Source organism: Sorex fumeus, unplaced genomic scaffold (assembly GCF_029834395.1).
Source record: "Sorex fumeus unplaced genomic scaffold, SorFum_2.1 ptg000054l, whole genome shotgun sequence".
In the NCBI taxonomy this organism is placed as follows: domain Eukaryota; kingdom Metazoa; phylum Chordata; class Mammalia; order Eulipotyphla; family Soricidae; genus Sorex; species Sorex fumeus.
The window spans coordinates 37056819-37076600 of NW_026606111.1; the positions used below are offsets into that span (position 1 = coordinate 37056819).

General features: G+C 38.4%; 1 protein-coding gene across 2 annotated transcripts in view; it reads right to left on the minus strand.

Annotated features, from left to right (window-relative positions):
• Positions 1-319: 319 nt before the first annotated feature.
• Positions 320-19782, minus strand: part of CEP85L (centrosomal protein 85 like) — a 124664-nt gene continuing 105201 nt past the window's right edge. For both annotated transcript variants that reach the window (XM_056125071.1, XM_056125070.1), the window contains exons 11-13: positions 15722-15829; positions 12357-12576; positions 320-5389 (exon numbers count right to left, since the gene is read on the minus strand). In XM_056125071.1, coding sequence (XP_055981046.1) covers positions 5226-5389; positions 12357-12576; positions 15722-15829 — 492 coding nt within the window. In that variant the 3' untranslated portion in view covers positions 320-5225. The remainder of the gene's footprint in view (positions 5390-12356; positions 12577-15721; positions 15830-19782) is intronic.

Genomic DNA, 19782 nt, shown 5'->3' on the forward strand with positions numbered 1-19782 from the left:
GACCAATTCAGATTAGAACCCTGGCACTACATGGTCCTCTGAGCACCACCAGCACAGAGCCAGGAGTTAGCTCTAGCACCTCCAGGTGTGGTCCCCAAAACCAAAATATTAAAAAAATAAAATAAATGTCTGTGAAAAGACTCTAGAAGAAAAATAAATTTTAGTAACTAAAAAGAAAATACAAGATCCTTGTTCTAGTCATTGATTTACTAGTATATCTTTATGAAGCATTTACCTAAAAGTCAAGTCAGCACAACCATGTCATCATGTGAATTTCAAACATTCTTATATTATTAAAATAAGGCACTTGAAAGACAAATCATTTTATAAAAAATTTATTTCTCTGTAAATACAAATTCCAACATCAACAAACAATAGTCCAGTGGAAAAATACTTAGCCATTAACATTGAAAATTTTTTAATTTAATAAATAGAACTTTGGCATTCAAAATTCTAGCTGTAAACCCTATTAAAAAAACAAAAACAAAAACAAAAACCCAACCCCTTTACAAAAAAGAGGCAAAAGATAGATCAGAAGGCATAAGCCAACCAGTGGCTTCATATTCTTTTTACAATAACTGTATTTCAATTAGTCATGACCACTGTATTTACACATGAGGTATTCTGGGAAGTTCAGACACTGAACCTAATTAACAAAAACTACCAGTCATAGTGACTGATTGTATACTCTGCTGTGCTTTTAATGTAATCCCCTAGCACCTTACTACTATTGTCATCACACAAACGTGATGCTGAATTTTATCTTTATATATTTAAATGCTATTTATACATCCATGTACACATATACACACACAAATGACTACATTCCAAAGAGTTATCTACTAGGGAAAAGACTAGGTTCCAAAGACATTTATCTTAGACATCTCCTCCTCCTGTTCACTAGAGTACTTAGCAATAAAAAACTGCTCCTTGCTTTTGAAAAATCCCTAATCAATTCTATTTACAGAAAAACAAGGTGCAATAATTATCAACACAGTTGGTATAAAATAGAAATGAATACTTACTGCAGGCAAAAAGGCACATAAGGTTCTCTCTGTGTTGGTTTAATAAGTGTTGTTAATGACATACTGAATTGAAACTAGACTGATAATATACTTTGTTTAAATAAGAAAAAGTTCACAATGTTTCCCCCATCATGATTAGATGTATACTATTATACAGAAATATGCCATATTGCATTTTGGACTGAAGCTGGAAATTTTACTCTCTATATCAAATAATGAAAGAGTTTCACTTGTTTCATGAAAAAGAAATTATCAAAAATCCTAAATGTTAACTTTTTCTCTGAGAGCTACAGCTATTAGCAGTTTCAAATGAAACAGTCTGAATGAGCATGGTTGTGCGAATTATCATAATTATATATTTACAGTGATAGAAATCTACATAAGAGAATGCCAATAATTTCCATTAAAGGTATGCCTGGAGCAGTAACTACACTACTATAAAAATAGAGTCCAAGTTCTCAGCCACTATATTATTTAATGAACAGTTATTAAAAGAGCATCTTCCCAATTAAGTAGTTCCTTTAAAAATGTCCTCTAAGAAATTCCTATTACTATGTCTTGAACTATAACAAAATTAATTTAAAAATTCAATAGCAGGTCAGAAATGCACAATATCAATTTCAGCAACACTTTCCAGCCCTTGAGATTGTCTTTAACTACTAAAAAAAGTCTAATTCAGCTTTAAATAAATTTCCATGACCAAAATAAGTTTCACTAAAATACTGTTAACATTAACCATTAAATTCTATATCAGATATAAAAGGGCCACACTTAAAATCAATTGATATTTATCACTTAGACAACATTTATGCTTTTAAAAAGTAGAGGTCACTGAAAATTTACTAAAATCTAACAGAAGTCATCCCTTTTTCTGACATCAAATGAAAACTATTGTGCCCCTAACTTAATTGTCTGCATAGGTAATTTGGGTCTTTTACTGTGTAAACTGTTACTTCATTCCTATTTTAATATGACTAAGGAAGAAAAACTCAACTTCCAATGCCCCCCATAAAAATAAATGTTAATGCTGCATGAGTATTTTCTTATTAATATAAGTATTATCTTCAAACATCCTATGAAGATCAGCATTTCATATAGAAAAGCATTAAGTTCTTTTATAGCTAAGGAAATTTTATTGATTTACTTTAAACTTTGGGCTGGAGCGATAGTACAGCGGTAGGGAGTTTGCCTTGCACACAGCCAACCTGGTGGACCCAGGTTTGATTCCTCCAACCCTCTCGGAGAGCCCGGCAAGCTACTGAGAGTATCTCGCCCGCACAGCAAAGCCAGGCAAGCTCCCCTTGACGTTGGAGACGTTACTGGGCCCTCTTGAGCAAATAGATGAACAACGGGAGGATAGTGCTACAGTGCTACTTTAAACTTTGGGATACTTTTCACCTCAGGCATGTATCACTGTAATAACTTTTTGAGAATGTTGTACTTCAAACTAGGACAAGATAGTTCGTGTTTCTACTTGCCCATTTACTTGGCTTAAAGTAAAACATTTCTCTCAATGAGACACCAATATTCTATTCTACACGACAGGCTGGGAGAATATAGTTTCTTAAAAATTAAAATTAAATTATACTACTAAATAGTAACAGATTACTAATAAATTAGACTACTACTATCTTTATTTCCTCTCCAAATTATATCTAAGCTTTTTTTTTTACAGACTACAGATTTCAAGAGATTACATTTTATAATTCAGGGTTATATTTAAACTATCCTATCCCAATTTCCTCTTCTGGGGGGGGGGGGAGACCATGTATTTTGGAAACTGAAGAATATATGCAGCAACTGCTTAATTTCCTATTTAAAAAATTGAGGAGCCAAAGGAATTGCTCAAAGGGGTAGTGTGCATGATTTGCATGCAAGGAAGCTCTGGGATTGATCCAAGGTACTCCTGGGTCCTCTGCGACTATGGGGGGAAGGATGCCAGGAGTAGCCCATACCACCAGGCACGGCTCCAAAAAAAGACAATTTTTTGGCTCAAGATGTGAATTAAATTCTTTAAGTTTAGAAAAATAATTCTTAAAAAAAATCAAAATTTACCCTCAAATAAGCTAGAAAACAAAAATGTACATATTATATATAAAAACATATGACTGAAAGTTTAAAACAAAAACCATAAAACTCTAAGATATATACTTAAAAACCTACAAAACATTTAAGAACCTTGAGACCCCATTCTGCTGATCTGCCTATTTATTACTATCATCATAGGGTGCTTTATTTCCAAAATTGTGGTACATATAATTGGAGGGATGGATTTGATTCAGAGAATGGAAAAATGTGTACTGCACTTGTGGAATTATCTACTCAAAGGAATCATCTACTACAGGGCCATTTTTACAAATACTAATTTTTACAAGTTAGAATTCTTTGTATCCTATTTTTGGTACGAATGCACAACTCCCTGATTGTCTTGAAACCACGTTTAACATTAAAAGACAAATGTACACATTAGAAAGTCAAGTTCAGACCAGTGACTAAGGCCTTTCTTAGTAGGTCAGGCACCATGGGATGCAGAATCTCTACAACACACTGATTTCTTAGGGCCCAGATCCTAGAAGTATAAAAAGCTGGGAGGACATAGGCACTGATAAGAATGATAGTTTGATGTCCTACAATGCATTGTGGCTGACTGCTGAAAAACAAGGTAACTTATCAAGAACTGTATATAAATTTTGAACTGAATGCATTCTTGGGCATCTTCCTTGAATGTCCTGTCTTGAAAATATTTATGGAAAAATATTTCATCTTTCATATTAGATTGGCAAGAAAAAAGCACAAGGAATCTGCTCTTTCCTGCTTGACTCATAATCCTTATTCCTTCTACTTCTTTAGTCATAACCTAAATAAGACCTGATTGCATCACACAATCAACCAACCTCTCTAAAAGGACAATGATTATTACAGTTATCCTTCCAGAAATGCAATGACTGCTCTGATGGTAAAAGACTTTCCAACTATAACAGAAAAACAGATTTGGAAGTTTGAGTGATAGTGTGCATATCTGCTTACAAATTAGTAACTCAGTGATATCCCATTCAGAAAAACCAATCTGGTCAATTTTTATTCACAAGCCCTCATTAAAAAAAATTCTTTACCATACAAAAGGGATTGAAATGTCATCTAGGTTTAGATCTTACTTTAGGCTAGCAATAATTTAGCTATAAATAGTAATTCAGATATACAGGTTGGCTTTTTTGTTAGAGTAGTTTCAACTTTAAAATAGACTGAAAGGTCTTAACATTTTAATGTTTGATAATTTGATTTATCAAAATTTGCTATTGTTCCAGAGTCACTGTGTTTTTCTTTTCTATGACCTCAGACCCTATAAGGATAATACTGAATATATATGGCTTTATTCAACATCAATAATCTGTGTTACGTATAAACAAAAAATTGCTAATGGTACTAAGTTAAAATTAGTTCAAATTTTGTTCAAATACATTGTAATACATATATTGCAATGGTAAAGAAATAAATCATCACATCAAAATTTTATAGCTATGAGTCACTGGATAAAACAGCTGACATACCTATAGTACTAGAATCAACACAACCCTACAACCTCATCAGCAGCATAGAGACTGTTTAAAGTACAAATGGTTTTACCCACTGTATCACTATTATAAGACTTTCCTGCTGTTGCAATTCTTGTTTAGTCAGTCCTTGAAAAACCCAAAGTACAATAAAAGCTTATAGAATAAAGAAAAGAAATATAAGAATTAGCAGTGTGCCTTTCTTATAGGCTTTGATGGGAGAAATTCTTCTAATTTTTTGACTTCAATTTTGTAACACATGAACACACACACACAAACTACAGGATTAAAATAAATCCTAACCCTTTTATCCAAAGTACACTCTTCACAGCTTGGTCCTATAATCAGTAGTTTGACAATACATTTTTTTTTTCTTGTAGACTTTATCAGATTGTTCAAATGGTAATTCAAATTTATGACCTGATTAGATAAATTCCTAAGGAAAAAACCTCACTTTCCCCAACCCCAGCAAAATTATCTACAGAAAAAACAAACAAACAAAAAAACCTAAAAACAAACAAACAAAAAACCTATGTGCAAGTAATACGTGACTTGCAACTTTCCATCATGGCTACTAAAAAAAATATGAAGAATTGTGACACAGCAGCATTTAACAGTGGGTCATTATTGCTGTACGACCAACACTTGATCACTGGGTAATGCAGTTGTCTCCCATGTCCTGAGCATAGCGGTCAGATATTGTAGTCCTTAACTCATCAATGTCTCTCCGTAACTGGCATACTTCAGACAATTTTTTAGTGAGTGTTTCTGGGCTGTGGTCATTTTCAACCTCTTCAGCTGAACAATTCATTGCTGTGGAAATGAAACAGAAAATATGTCTCATTTTGAGGGATCAAAGACATTTTATAATTTCCAACTCATTAACATTGGGAATATTATAGCTAAACACTGAATACCACTAATCCACTAATACCACTGAGATTCTGGTTTGAATTACGTTCCATTCAGTACTAAATAGAGCTTACATACTTTGTCCTTTTAAAATTCTGCTATAAAGCTTTAAATTCAAAGTCAACATTTCTTTTGAGGTGCAGAAGCTTCCTAGTTGAATGTAGTCCATTAGTTTTACTTTGTTTCTACTTGCCTGGTCAGTGGTGTTTCATCTTTGAAGGTGCCTATAGCTTCAATGTCATGGAGGGTTCTGCCTACATTTTTCTCCATGTATCTTATGGATTCAAGTCAGACATTAAGGTCTTTAATCCATTTATTCTGACTTTTGTGCCTGGTGTTAGAGAGAGGTTTGGGAATATACCCCGAGGATGCAAAAATAACACAGAAGAAACACCATCTGCACTTCTATGTTCATTGCAGCACAATTCACAATAGCCATAATCTGGACACAACCTGAGTGACCAAGAACAAATGACTGGATAAAGAAACTACGTGTATCATAGTCGTATACTGCATAATGGAATAGTATGCAGCCACCAGGAAAAATGAAGTCATGAAATTCACTTATAAGTGGATGGACTTGGAGAGTATTATGCTGAGTGAAATGAGTCAGAGAGAGAGAGGAACAAACATAAAATGAGTGCATTTATTTGTAGGACAAAATTATAATATGAGAGTAATACCCAAGGTCAGAAGAAATAAGGGCCAGGAAAACTGGTCCATGTTTGGAAGCTTGCCACAAGTGGTAGGGCTAGAGAGTAGTTAGGATAGAGAAGGGACCACTACAACAAGGATAGTTGGAAATAATCACTCTGGGAAAGAACTGTGTGCTGCTAGTAGATAAACAAACATGAAAATCTTTCAGCACCTACAGTACAAACTGTAATGCCAAAAGGAGAGAGATGAGAGAGGAAAGAGGAGAGAGAGAGAGAGAAGAGAGAGAGAGAGAGAGAGAGAGAGAGAGAGAGAGAGAGAGAGAGAGAGAGCACCAAGGGTTGGGATGGGGCAAGAGGGAAACTGGGGACACTGGTAGTGGGAAATACTCAATGTTGAAGGGACAGGTGTTGAAACATTGTATAACAAAAACCCAATCATGAACAACTATGCAACTGTGTATCTCACGGTGATTCAATAAAAAATAAATAATTTTTAAAAGGTTTTAAATTCATACAATGATACACAAATATTCATGTTTAATTTTTTTAAATGTTCCAAGAGTAGAAAAGAGCATGTTCTAATGTCTCTCCTTAAGCTCAACTGGAGCACTCATTTCCTGTTTGTCAAATACCTAAAAATTAGGGCTGGAGTGATAGAAGTGAGTAGGGCACTTCTCTTGCATGCTGGTTACATCCTCGGCATCCCAAATGGTCACCCAAACAGAGTCAGGTGTAATTCCTGATTGCAAAGCCAGGTGTAGCCCCTGAGCATAACCAGGTGTGGCCCCCAAAATAAAAACAAACCAAAAATATATGAAAATCACTTGTGTAATGGTAGAAAGGGAATTAACTTAAATTTTTATAAGCTGCAATGCATGAATTGGGACTGAATCAGTTAGTTTTTATAATTTACCCTGATTATTCATCATAGCTCAACACAGGTAAACTAAATAGATCTTTCCTTATATCTGCATTGGACTGAGTAGCTGATCAGACGCATAAAGTTAAATGACATCTGATATAAAAATCATTAACTGAATGCTTGTTATGATGCATGCACTACTTTAGAAGCCAAGGTCAGCAAAATTCTGGACATAATTGCTTATTCTTAATGACTTACACAAGTAATGTTTTGTTCCATGAACAAGTAAGCAGAAGGACAGAATAGGTGGAGAAAAAGAAGTAGAGAAAACAAAGACACCGATGCTGAATAGCAGTCAACAGAATTTGAGTAACATCAAGAAAATCTGTAACCAGCTCTAAAATGAGAAAACACAAGTTAGGAGAGAGAAGGTTGCTAAAGAAGAAGCCAAGAGCAGCAGGTAGAACACCCTATGTCTATCTCTAGGAAGTGTGAGTATTGTGGAGTCAGTAGTCATGGTTTATACATATAACTCTGGGTAAAAAGAGGGTGAGAAGGAGGTTGACAGATGGACCAACCAGTCCAGTGGATTGAGAATTTGAATTTAGGCTACAGTACAATGGAGATGTGATGGCAGGAATAAATTCATATAGATGAAGGAATGATAAGGAAGAAGAAGAAACGTGGTTTGGTTGATAGCTGGATAGTGTTGCTATTCACAGCGATAAACAGGTAGAGGGAAGAAGAAAAAGTAGGTTTATTTTGGACCTATTGAGTCTATGATGCTTATAAACCAGATGATTCAATATGTATGATCATGAATACCAAAGGACGGTCTAAGGCAGGATAAGCTATAAATGCTTAAATGGATCAAATGTACTACAATAACAGAAAACAAGAGTGCATGGATAGGACCACTCAAAGCAAAAGATAAACAAAAAAACAAAAACACCAAAAGATTCCTGGAAAATACCAAGTGACAGAGAATTCCATAAAACATGAAGACTGAGCAGTCCTAAAGCAAAAAAAGCAGAACCCAGAGAACAATGTCATGGAAACCATGGCAGCAAAGTTTTAAGGGTGGAATTAATAGATAATTGGTGCATTGAAAAGTATTTGAAATAATCCAGTTTTTTTGGTTTTGTTTTCTGCGTTTTAATGGCTGTAGATCATACCCAGGTATCCTACATGGCAACTGATTTACCACCGAGTTACATCTCTGACTAGAATCTACTGATTTCTGATGAATTATCTGGGTATTCAAATTTTCACACTGGAAAACTAAGGTAAGAATTATGGGCTAAACTTTAAATACTTGAATGAGTAAACACTAGATGTGTCTACTTTTCTCTAATTAGGATGTATCTCTAATCTTGTTACCAGAAAAGTTGAATAGTATAGAAAGTACAGGAAAGTTACAAAAAATTGAAGAGGCTTTCAGTTCTAAAATGGGAAAAGGTAAGTCTTTCTGTATAAGTCTTTATTTCTTACTCCAAGAGATCACTGGTAACTCCCCATGTTCACATTGCAAAATTTTCCTTTCCCTCCTTAAGATTAGAGTCAAACAACAACTCTGTCATGAAGTGTTCACACCTCTTTCCTAGGTATATTTAGTTGTTAATTTTCTTGTTGCCTCAGGTGTACTGTTTACATTCATCAGAGTACCTGTATAAAGTTCTAATAATTTGGTTAATATAAGAGAGAAGGGTATTTTCAATTTATCTGAATTTTTAGCATATTGCCTGAATCAGAGAAGGCAAATGACAAATATTTCCTGAGCAGGTCAATATATCTCAACTTGAAAAAGTATTATACATTCTAATACTGACATATGTATACTATACATAAATATTATGAAGGGGGGGAGGCTGCTGACATTGCTAAGCACAGCTGCATGCTTCATCTGGCAGGCATTACATCTTTTGATTATGAATATTATTTAGTTTGTCCAATAAACTTTTACAATAGTAGAATCATTTGGATGAAATTAGAAACAAAACCAGTCTTCAGCCCAGCACATAGTAACCATACTATTAGGTAAATATTTAATACAACATATTGGTTGGTAAACTGTGTGGATGGTTTGACTCAAACCAAACCCTCTTGAAGGTCCATTTCTTCTGTGTTTAAAAGAGACCAACACTTCAAGGTAAAGGTAAAGGTAAAGGCCCTCCCGTTGATCGTCGATTTGCTCGAGCGGGCCCAGTAACGTCTCCATTGGAGACTTTGTTGTTACTGTGTCTGGCATATCGAATACGTCACGGGGAGCTTGCCAGACTCTGCCGTGCGGGCGAGATACTCTCGGTAGCTTGCCGGGCTCTCCGAGAGGGGCAGAAGAATCAAACTCGGGTCGGCCATGTTGGCTGCGTGCAAGGCAAACGCCCTACCACTGTGCTATCGCTCCAGCCCACTGTGTCATATGAAAGCTATGTATTTTTATAAACTTATTTTAAGACCCCTAGGGCTGGAGCGATAGCACAGCGGGTAGGGCGTTCGCCTTACAAGCGGCCAACATGGCCGACCCGAGTTCGATTCCTCCACCCCTCTCGGAGAGCCCGGCAAGCTACCGAGAGTATTCGATATGCCAGACACAATAACAACACTTCAATATTATGAGAATTAAAAAACACAAGCACTGATTAGTACAACTGCAGAAGTATAACAGAGGGAAGGACTCTAAGTAAGGTGTTCCTGCAACAGCTCTCTCAAGTATTTGTGGAGGAAGGTAGAACTGAGGCAAAATGGGTGGAGTCACATTGAAAGGAACAAAGTGAGCAGATAAAACAAGGATGCTGCATCTGTACTCAGTGGTTTTCAATCACCAGCCCACAGACAAGCCAGTGCTAGGGCACAGGTTAAAATATGTGCTTACAATTGTGCCCCAGAAAATCAAATACCTAGGAATCAGTTTACTAAGGAAATAACGGACTTGTACAAAGAAAACTACTAAAAGCTACTTCAGGAAATAAAAGAAGGACATGATAAGATGTAAAGATATCCCCTGCTCATGGATCAGGAGAATTAACATTGTCAAAATGGCAATACTTCCCAAAGCATTGTACAAATTCAATGCTATCCCTATAAAGATACCCATGACATTCTTCAAAGAAATGGACCAAACACTCCTGAAATTCATATGGAACAATAAGCCCCCACGAATACCTAAAGCAATTCTTGGGAAAAAAATGGGAGGAACCAACCTCCCTATTACTGCTTTACTACAAAGCAGTAATAATTAAAACAGCATGATACTGGAACAAAGGCAGAGCTGCAGACCAATGGAATAGGGTTGAATATACTGACATCTCCCCCCAAACATATGATCATTTAATCTTTGATAAGGCAGCAAGAAATGTGAAGTGGAGCAAAGAAAGCCTCTTTAACAAATTGTGCTGGGAAAACTGGCCGGCTACATGCAAAATAATGGGCTCATATCTCTGCCTAACATCATGTACAAAAGTAAGATCAAAATGGATTAAAGACCTCAAGATCAGACCAGAATCTATAAGGTACACTGAAGAAAAAGTTGGCAAAACCCTCCACGACACTGAAGCTAATGGTATCTTCAAAGATGTCATGCCACAGGCCAAACAAGTGAAAACACAGATAGACAAATGGGACTATCTTATACTAAGAAGCTTCTGCACCTCAAAAGAAACCGTAAACAAAATACAAAGACAGACTACAGAACAGGAAAGGATATCCACCCAATACACATATGACAAGGGGTTGATATCAAGGATATACAAACCACTGGTTGAACTCCACAAGAAGAAAACATCCAACCCCATCAAAAATTGGGGCGACGAAAGGAACAGAAACTTTCTCAAAGAAGAAATCCGAATGGCTAAAAGGCACATGAGAAAATGCTCTACATCATTAATCATCAGGGAGATGCAGATCAAAACAACAATGAGATATCATCTCACACCACAGAGACTGGCCCACATCCCAAAGAACAAAAGCAACCGGAGCTGGTGCAGATGTGGCGAGAAAGAGACCCTCCTTCACTGCTGGTGGGAATGCCAACTGGTTCAGCCCTTCTGAAAACAGCATGGATGATTCTCAAAAAATTAGAAATTGCGCTCCCATTTGATCCCACAATACCACTCCTGGGAATATATCCCAGAGAGACAAAAAAGTATAGCCGAAGTAACATCTGCACTTGTTTGTTCACTGCAGCACTGTTTACAATAGCTAGAACCTGGAAAAAACCTGATTGCCGGAGAACAAATGACTGGTTAAAGAACCTTTGGTACAGCTACACAATGAAGTAATATGTAGCGGTTAGAAAAGATGAAGTCATGAAATTTACATACAAATGGTACATGGAAAATATCACGCTAAGCGAAATGAGTCAGAAAGAAAGGGACAGGCAGAAAGATTGCATTCATCTGGGGAACATAAAGTAACAAAATAGGAGACTAACACCCAAGAATAGCCAAGATAAGTACCAGGAGGTTCACTCCATGGTCACTCCATGGCTTGTAGGCCAGCCGCACATGCTAGGGGAAAAGGAAGCTCAGATAGAAAAGGGAGCAACAAATAAAGGGTGTTGGGAGGATCCTCCCAGGATGGGAGATGCATGCTGAAAGTAGACTGTAGAACGAGCATGATTGCCTCTTGGTGTCTCTTTTGCAAACCACAGCACCCAAAAGGAGAGAGGGAACAAAGGGGAATACCCTGCCACAAAAGCAGGGTGGGATGGGGGGATGGGGCATGGAAGGGGTACTGGGATCATTGGTGGTGGAGGATGGGCATTGGTGGAGGGATGGGTACTGGATCATTGTATAATTGAAACCCGCGCACAAAAATTTGTAAGTCTACAACTGTACCTTAAGGTGTTTCACTAATAAAAAAATAAATTTTTAGAAAATTTAAAAAATAAATAAAATATGTGCTTATGTTACTAACACTAAGCAGTTATCAGAGAACATATCCTGCATATGGCAGGAAATGAGTATTTATCCTCAAATATTTCACCAGTGGGCAGAGAGCTGGATCACTGACTTATACAGATAAGCAAACATAACACTTTTAATAATCAGTAAAGCACACTGAACTACCACTCTAGTCACCAGTTCAGCATAAGAAACATCTGCCAGCCCACCCACAGACAGATTTAAAAGCATTGTGTCAAGAGGTGGTCCGTCAGCTATTATCACCTCCACCATTTCTGTAAATATAATGAGGCATGATCTAGCAATGATGTATTAAAAATATTCATGAATCTGCATATTTCTTCGGAGATTTATAAATCTAAGAAGACAAGGAGATAGAAGTGCCCAATTCATGCATATAGGTTTCTGACTGCTAAACTATAGAGTAAAGGCATGACATGTTCACTTACATCTGATTCCCAGTAACAATGAGAGATTAGGTTCCTTGCCCTGAGCACGCTGATTAAGAATACTGCACAAAGCTTTCAAGTCAAACAAACAATAGGACATTTCCTTGAAGAGCTGATCAATCACATCCAAATCAAACAGGGGTCTTTTAGAAGGCCTGGATTGGTCAGAAGCCTGGTCCTGATCCAGGAAAAAGCATGTTTCTTCTGTTTGTCTTTGGTTCTAAATGGATAAACAAAAATTAGGTTGTTAATATGATTACTCAAAAGGCTAACATCCCCCCAAATCTATAAGCAAAACTCTAGTCAGATATGTACACTAATAAAACTTTTCTACACTTGCATAGTAGACAAAGTAAATTAAAAACTGCAAAAAGTTCCTCTGCATCACCTCATGCCTTATAGCAAACCTCAGAGAGGAAACAGAAACCCAGACAATCTCCTTTCCAGACCAACGTAAGAGCATGTTGATCATGGGTATATTTTTCTCTAAGACCTATCACAAGAACAAAAAGAACTACAAAATATCCTTGAACCTCATTCTGTAGCTATACTCTCAGTAGCAAGCAATAAAGTTAATTGTTATTTAAAGCTGACATGGATCAAATTTTTCAGTGTAAGGGAAAAAGAAATACAAGTACAAAATCAAAGAAGAAATCTGTACCCCAAGATATTTGAACTTAATTGAACTCAATTATTCGTCTGAATTAGAATTACCAGTAGAACTCATGATGACTACATCTATTAAAGAAAACAAAAAAAAAGTTGGATAAACTTTTTTGTTGAAAACCTCCTTTGTAGCTACAAAGCCTGGCATTACTCCACATGAAAAGTGGGGTTCCAGTAGCACTGTTGTTCATGAACCCAGTGTCATAGCAGTGTTCAGTCTCCTGTACATTGCAACAGGGTGTGTCTAAACAACAAAACTAAAATAGGTGAGCCCTTGTGAGCATTGAGAACAAGTGTGTGAGCATAGCAACCATGTGTACAGTGACCTGTGAGTACCTCAACCAAGAATGCTGTGTGACCCTTTTAAACTGCAACACAGCAAGCAACAACAAAGGAAAAGGGAAGCAGAGGGAAAGGAGAGCTGTCCTCACTTTGTGAAAGGAGCTGGCTCCCCCCAGACTGCTGCTGCTCATTATGAAAGTTACAAAGTAAAGGTAACATTCTGTAAGATTCACTTTCCTGTTGGAATTGTATATCAGACAAAATCAATTTGCCTGAGTTGATGACAAAAATATTTTAATAGATGAAAGCAACAAATGTAAAGTCATGATCACGATCATCCTATTGTTTTTCGATTGCCTCGAGCAGGCACCAGTAAGGTCTCCTTTGTCCTAGCCTGAGATTCTAAAAAGTGCCATATTCAAGGCTCTTTCAGGGTTAGGAGAATGAGACCCATCATTGTTATTTGGCATACTGGGTACACCACGGGGAGTTTGCCAGACTCTGCCGTGTGGGCAGGTAACATTCGGTAGCTTGCCAGGTTATCCAAAGCAAGAATGAGATACCGCACGCTTCTGGGAGCTGGGTTGTATAGTCTCTAGGTCTTGCCCGTTGATGGGATTACATGGTGCCTGGGGGCCAGTTGGTGGGTGTGACCCCCGCCTACTAAATGTAAAGTAATGATTGTAATTGGAAAAAATAACATTCTTTTAATCATCTGATGATTCAGACAATGATCATTAAGTGGATGCTAAAATTATGAACAAAAGGTTACTGGTAAACTGCTCATTTAAAAAGTAATAAAAGTGTCAGTCCAGACTTTCTTACAGTCTGTAGAGGTAATGACATTAAAATGGAAAGAATCAGTCTGTCGCCACATTAACCAAAGAAATTAGGATATATCCCTTACCTGAAATAAGCTAAATATAATTTGATAATTATAAAATAATTTGATGATCTGTAGGTGGTTCTGACCACTTACAAAGTGTTCATGTCAAAAAAAATGTTTGAATTGAATCTGATGTCACTCATTCTTAAAAGAAATGGAGGTAAAGACCAAGATAATATCAGATGAATCTAGCCAATCTACAAATCTGTAAGACAATAAGCCCACTTTCTTTAGTAAGTTAACAGCAAGAAAGAGGAAAGGGATGTCAAATTTAAGTCAAAATGAAACGTAACTCATGGCCCTTGTTAATGTTGCTTTCAAAAGTCACTACACAAAAAGTTGGCAAAGTAGTTGGGAAAACTTTTTGAGGGAGGTGTTAGGTGGAGGGAATTTCTTGATTCACACCCAGAAGTGCTCAGCATTCATTACTGGTGTTGCGGGGGATGTATGTAGCACTGACCCTGGATCCTCCTACATGCAAAGCACATCCTCCAGCCCACTGATCTATCTGGCCGATAAGTGGGGAAATCATAATATACATTAGGCACTATGGAATATCAAAGAATTACTATTATTGGTATTATATCTGTGTGTACATATCAATAACTAATTAATAATAATATATTATATACTATTATAGTTGGGCTAGAGCGATAGCACAGCGGTAGGGTGTTTGCCTTGCACGCAGCCAGCCCGGCCAAGTGGGGTTCAATTCCTCCGCCCCTCTCGGAGAGCTTGGAAAGCTACCGAGAGTATCTCGCCCACACTGCAAAGCTTGGCAAGTACTTGTAAGGTATTCAATATGCCAAACACAGTAACAACAAGTCTCAAAATGGAGATGTTACTGGGCCTGCTCGAGCAAATCAATGAACAACAGGAGGAAAGTGACAGTGACTATTCTAGTTGATGAACAGGACAAGTTGTATGAAGAAAAGTGTCCCGAATTTTGTAATGCAGTCTCATATATTCTGAGGCAAAATGTGAGAACAATGAAACAACTGAATTAAATTAAAAGTTTTGAGGATGAGTTTGGGATACAGCACAGAAGCAAAGGACTTGCCTTGTACAAGGCCTGGGTTCAAGCCCAGGACCACAAAAGAAGGAAAAAACAAGAAAAAAGATAAACTTTTTTTTCCTATGTCTTTAAATGTAAGTATTTTTCATCTTTTAATAAAATGAAGAAAGTGTCATATATTCCAATGATTAAAAGTCAATACTCCCTTAAAGATTTTCAAGGACAATTTCAAAAATTATTCAATTTATGTCTCAGGTGATGACTTTGGGATATACCTCTATCTAACATGGCTTTGCTTCTGTAACTAAGTCTGTGAAACTGTATTTTAAGACATAAGAAAAATAAGTTTGTACTTTTTGTACTATATTTTCATTAAAAAACCTAACAGATTTAATGGTCACATCAAAATCATTCAATTGAAACATGTTCTATTAATACATACAAAATAAGCAATTGCTTGAACTTAAATAGATTTAAACTGAATTGTCCTTTGAAAGAAATTTAAATTTCACTCACATCAAGTAATGTTTTTGTTAATCTCTGTAGGTTTTTTTCTTTCTTTTCCAGTTCTTCCACCATCTTTTGAGTGGTTGATTTCTCTTTAGAAAGTTTCTCTTGCAAAGACTAGAATAAAGAAAATCAGAGAGCAAAGCATGTTATCGCTTAAAGCAAAATGCAACTGGGTAGGTAATCAGGAACAGGAAAAAGTTACATCTTTTATCTTCCTTACTTCTAACTTAACCTGTATTACTTCTAGGGCAATGATTCCAAAGGGAAAAACAAAACAAAAACAACTCTCCTTTAGTGAGAATGCTCTAACGTTCATTGATTTAAAGAAGGCCTTTGATTCTGTTGAGACGGAAGCGGTTATTGAAGCCCTAGCCAATCAGGGCATTCAAGCCCAATACATCAAGATCCTCCGTGAGCTGTACTGCGGATTCACTACCAGGATCTCACCATTCTACAAAGAAGTAATCATCAATGTCAAGAGAAGGGTTTGGCAGGGTAATACCATTTCACCGAAACTCTTCAGTGCCACCCTCGAGAACATCATGTAACGACTGAAATGGGAAGGAATGGGAGTGAAGACAGATGGTCAGCAACTACACCACCTCCGCTTTGCTGATGACATTGTTTTAATAACACCAAACATCAGCCAAGCGGCACAAATACTGGCCGACTTTGACCGTGAGTGTGGAAAGGTAGGACTACAGCTGAATCTTACAAAGACAATGTTTATGAGAAACAGCCTCGTTCCTGATGCCCCATTCACTCTCAACGGAACGACCATCTCCGAATGCAACAGCTATGTGTACCTAGGTCAAGAAGTCAACATGACAAATGACCTGGCACCCGAGCTGCGCAGGAGGAAGAGAGCGGCTTGGAACGCCTTCAAGAACGTCGAAGAAATAGCTAAGAGGACGAAGAACCTCTGGCTCTGGGCACATTTCTTTGATTCCACTGTTCTTCCTGCATTAACATATGCCTCAGAGACCTGGGCCCTACGCAAACAAGATGAGAACGCCATTCAGGTCTCCCAAAGAAGAATAGAAAGAGCTATGCTTGGAATATCACGTTTCACTCAAATGAGAGAAAGAATCCGGATTTCTGACATCCGTTGACGATCAAGAATCAGGGACGCTGTCTCATTTGCCAAGGTGTCAAAAATCAAATGGGCTGGTCACGTAATGAGATTTAAAGACGACCGTTGGACTAGAGCTGTAACCGACTGGATTCCACAGGATGTCAAAAGACTGCGTGGCCGCCCACCTACCAGATGGTCAGACTTCTTCATCACGATCATGAACGATCGGTTTGAGGCTCTTCATGTTCCCAGAGTGAACAGATGCCATTGGGCTACACTAGCATGCGACAGGGACAGATGGAGACGTTACTGGCACCCGCTCGAGCAAATAAAATAAGCCAGACACAAAAGAACAAATAATGTATGTCTTTATGTATATGGAATATTTAATATAGGCAAACTGATAGGGACAGATAGTGAAATGGAAATTTCTAGGGAATGAAGGGAGAAAAATGATAAGTATCTGTTAATGGTCACAGATTTTATGTTGGGGACAGTAATCATGCTTTGATATAGATAGTGCTAATGGTTCTAACAACATTTAAAAGGTTTTTTTGGTTTGTTTGTTTCTTTGTTTTTTGCATTTTGGGTCATATCCAGCAATGCTCAGGGGTCACTCCTGGCTCTGCACTCAGGAATCAAATACTCCTGTTGGTGTTCAAAGCACCAAATGGAATAATGGGGACAGAACCTGGATAGAACATGTGCAAGGCAAACGCCCTACACGCTGTGCTATCACTACAGCCCCAAAACAACATTTTAAAGCTTTGAGTTGTGCACTTGCAAGTGGTTGAAATGGCTTATGAAATAAAAAATAGTTAAAGTATCCTACCACAGCTTATGTAAAGAAAAATGTGGCTAGACAGATAGTATAATACAGTGGACAAAATGCCGTGCAAACAGACGCCATTGGGCTACACTAGCACGCGACAGGGACAAATGGAGGCGTTACTGGCGCCTGCTCGAGCAAATCGATGATTAACGGGAAGTTAAGTGACTAAGTTCTCAATATTCATACAATATGTGGAACTTAAAGCTGCTTTAAAATACTATTATTACAAACCTTATTTCACCATTTGATTATATTTGTGTGTGTACATAAACACATGGGTGTATTTTTTTTATTTTTTTTTTGCTTTTTGGGTCATACCTGGCAATGCACAAGAGATATTCCTGGCTCATGCACTCAGGAATTACTCCTGGTGGTGCTTGGGCGAACATATGGGATGCTGGGTATCGAACCCAGGTTGGCCTCGTGCAAGGCAAACACCCTACCCATTGTACTATTGCTCCAGCCCCACATATCACTTAATCACTTAACTTCCCGTTAGTCGTCGATTTGCTCGAGCGGGCGCCAGTAACGTCTCCATTTGTCCCTGTCGCGTGCTAGTGTAGCCCAATGGCATCTGTTTGCTCCAGGAATATGAAGAGCCTCAAACAGATCGTTCATGATCTTGACGAAGAAGTCTGACCATCTGGTAGGTGGGCGGCCACGCGGTCTCTTGACATCCCGTGGAATCCAATCAGTAACAGCTCTAGTCCAACGGTCGTCTTTAAATCTCATTATGTGACCAGCCCATCTGATTTTCGACACCTTGGCAAATGAGACAGCATCCCTGATCCTTGATCGTCGACGGATGTCAGAACTCCGGATTCGTTCTCTCATTTGAGTGAAACGTGATATTCCAAGCATAGCTCTTTCTATTCTTCTTTAGGAGACCTGAATGGCGTTCTCATCATGTTTGCGTAGGGCCCAGGTCTCTGAGGCATATGTTAATGCAGGAAGAACAGTGGAATCAAAGAGATGTGCCCGGAGCCGGAGGTTCTTCGTCCTCTTAGCTATTTCTTCGACGTTCTTGAAGGCGTTCCAAGCCGCTCTCTTCCTCCTGCGCAGCTCAGGTGCCAGGTCATTTGTCATGTTGACCTCTCGACCTAGGTACACATAGCTGTTGCATTCGGAGATGGTCGTTCCATTGAGAGCGAATGGGGCTTCAGGACACTACTTCCACTACCCAGCCGTCGCCACACTCCAGGACGCTTTCCGGACCCGCGCGGGAGCTCCGGCCGAGACCCACGCACAACTGAAGACCCACAGAACAAGATAAGCGGAACTCTCTGAGACCTTGGACTCCAGGCTCGGCGGACCCAGGGACAGAGCTCTCTGCTTGCTCCCACCACCACAGGTGACAAAGGGATTCTAATCAGGAGCCCCACCCTACCCTGCCCTGTCTGCTTCCATCAACCACCCAGGGATCAAATTGTGCACAGGAGACCCACCCTACCCAGATAAATACCCCACTGGCAGACTTCCACTCTCGACACTACTTCCACTACCCAGCCGTCGCCACACTCCAGGACGCTTTCCGGACCCGCGCGGCCACTTGCGGCCGCGTGACACATCATAAGACACTAAATACCCATCTTCTGGAGTTGTCGTACCATATTTGATAGGGTTCAAATATGGTAACACCTACAAGGGTGATTAGAGGTCACCCCAAAAGCCTCTATCCCTCTCGGAAAGTCTGGCAAGCTACCGAGAGTATTCCGCCCGCACGGAAGAGCCTGGCAAGCTAGCCCCACATATGGTTGTATTAAAATACTATATAACAAATTAATACTTAATATTTTATGATTAATAAGATCGATAACAGTATCATATAGCCATCCTTATTATGACAGAGCAAGCAGGAGAGGGGAACTCCCAAGTGGTGTTCAGAGGGGCCAAGGGCCATCCCAGTGAATCTCAGAACCATTGGATATTTGGGCCCAATATGCAGTACTGCTTGAGCCCTGTGGTGCTAGGGGGCTTCTAAGGATAACACTCAGTGCTGCAAGGGGAACATATTACATTGACTAGATCCAAGTTATATCTCAAAAAGCATGTATTCAATAGGAGAAAGTGTTTATAGATACGTTTATCCCAAAGTGATCAAATAATAATGCAACTTTTTAGATTAATTGCTTTAGGAATGAACACTATACCTGACTATAA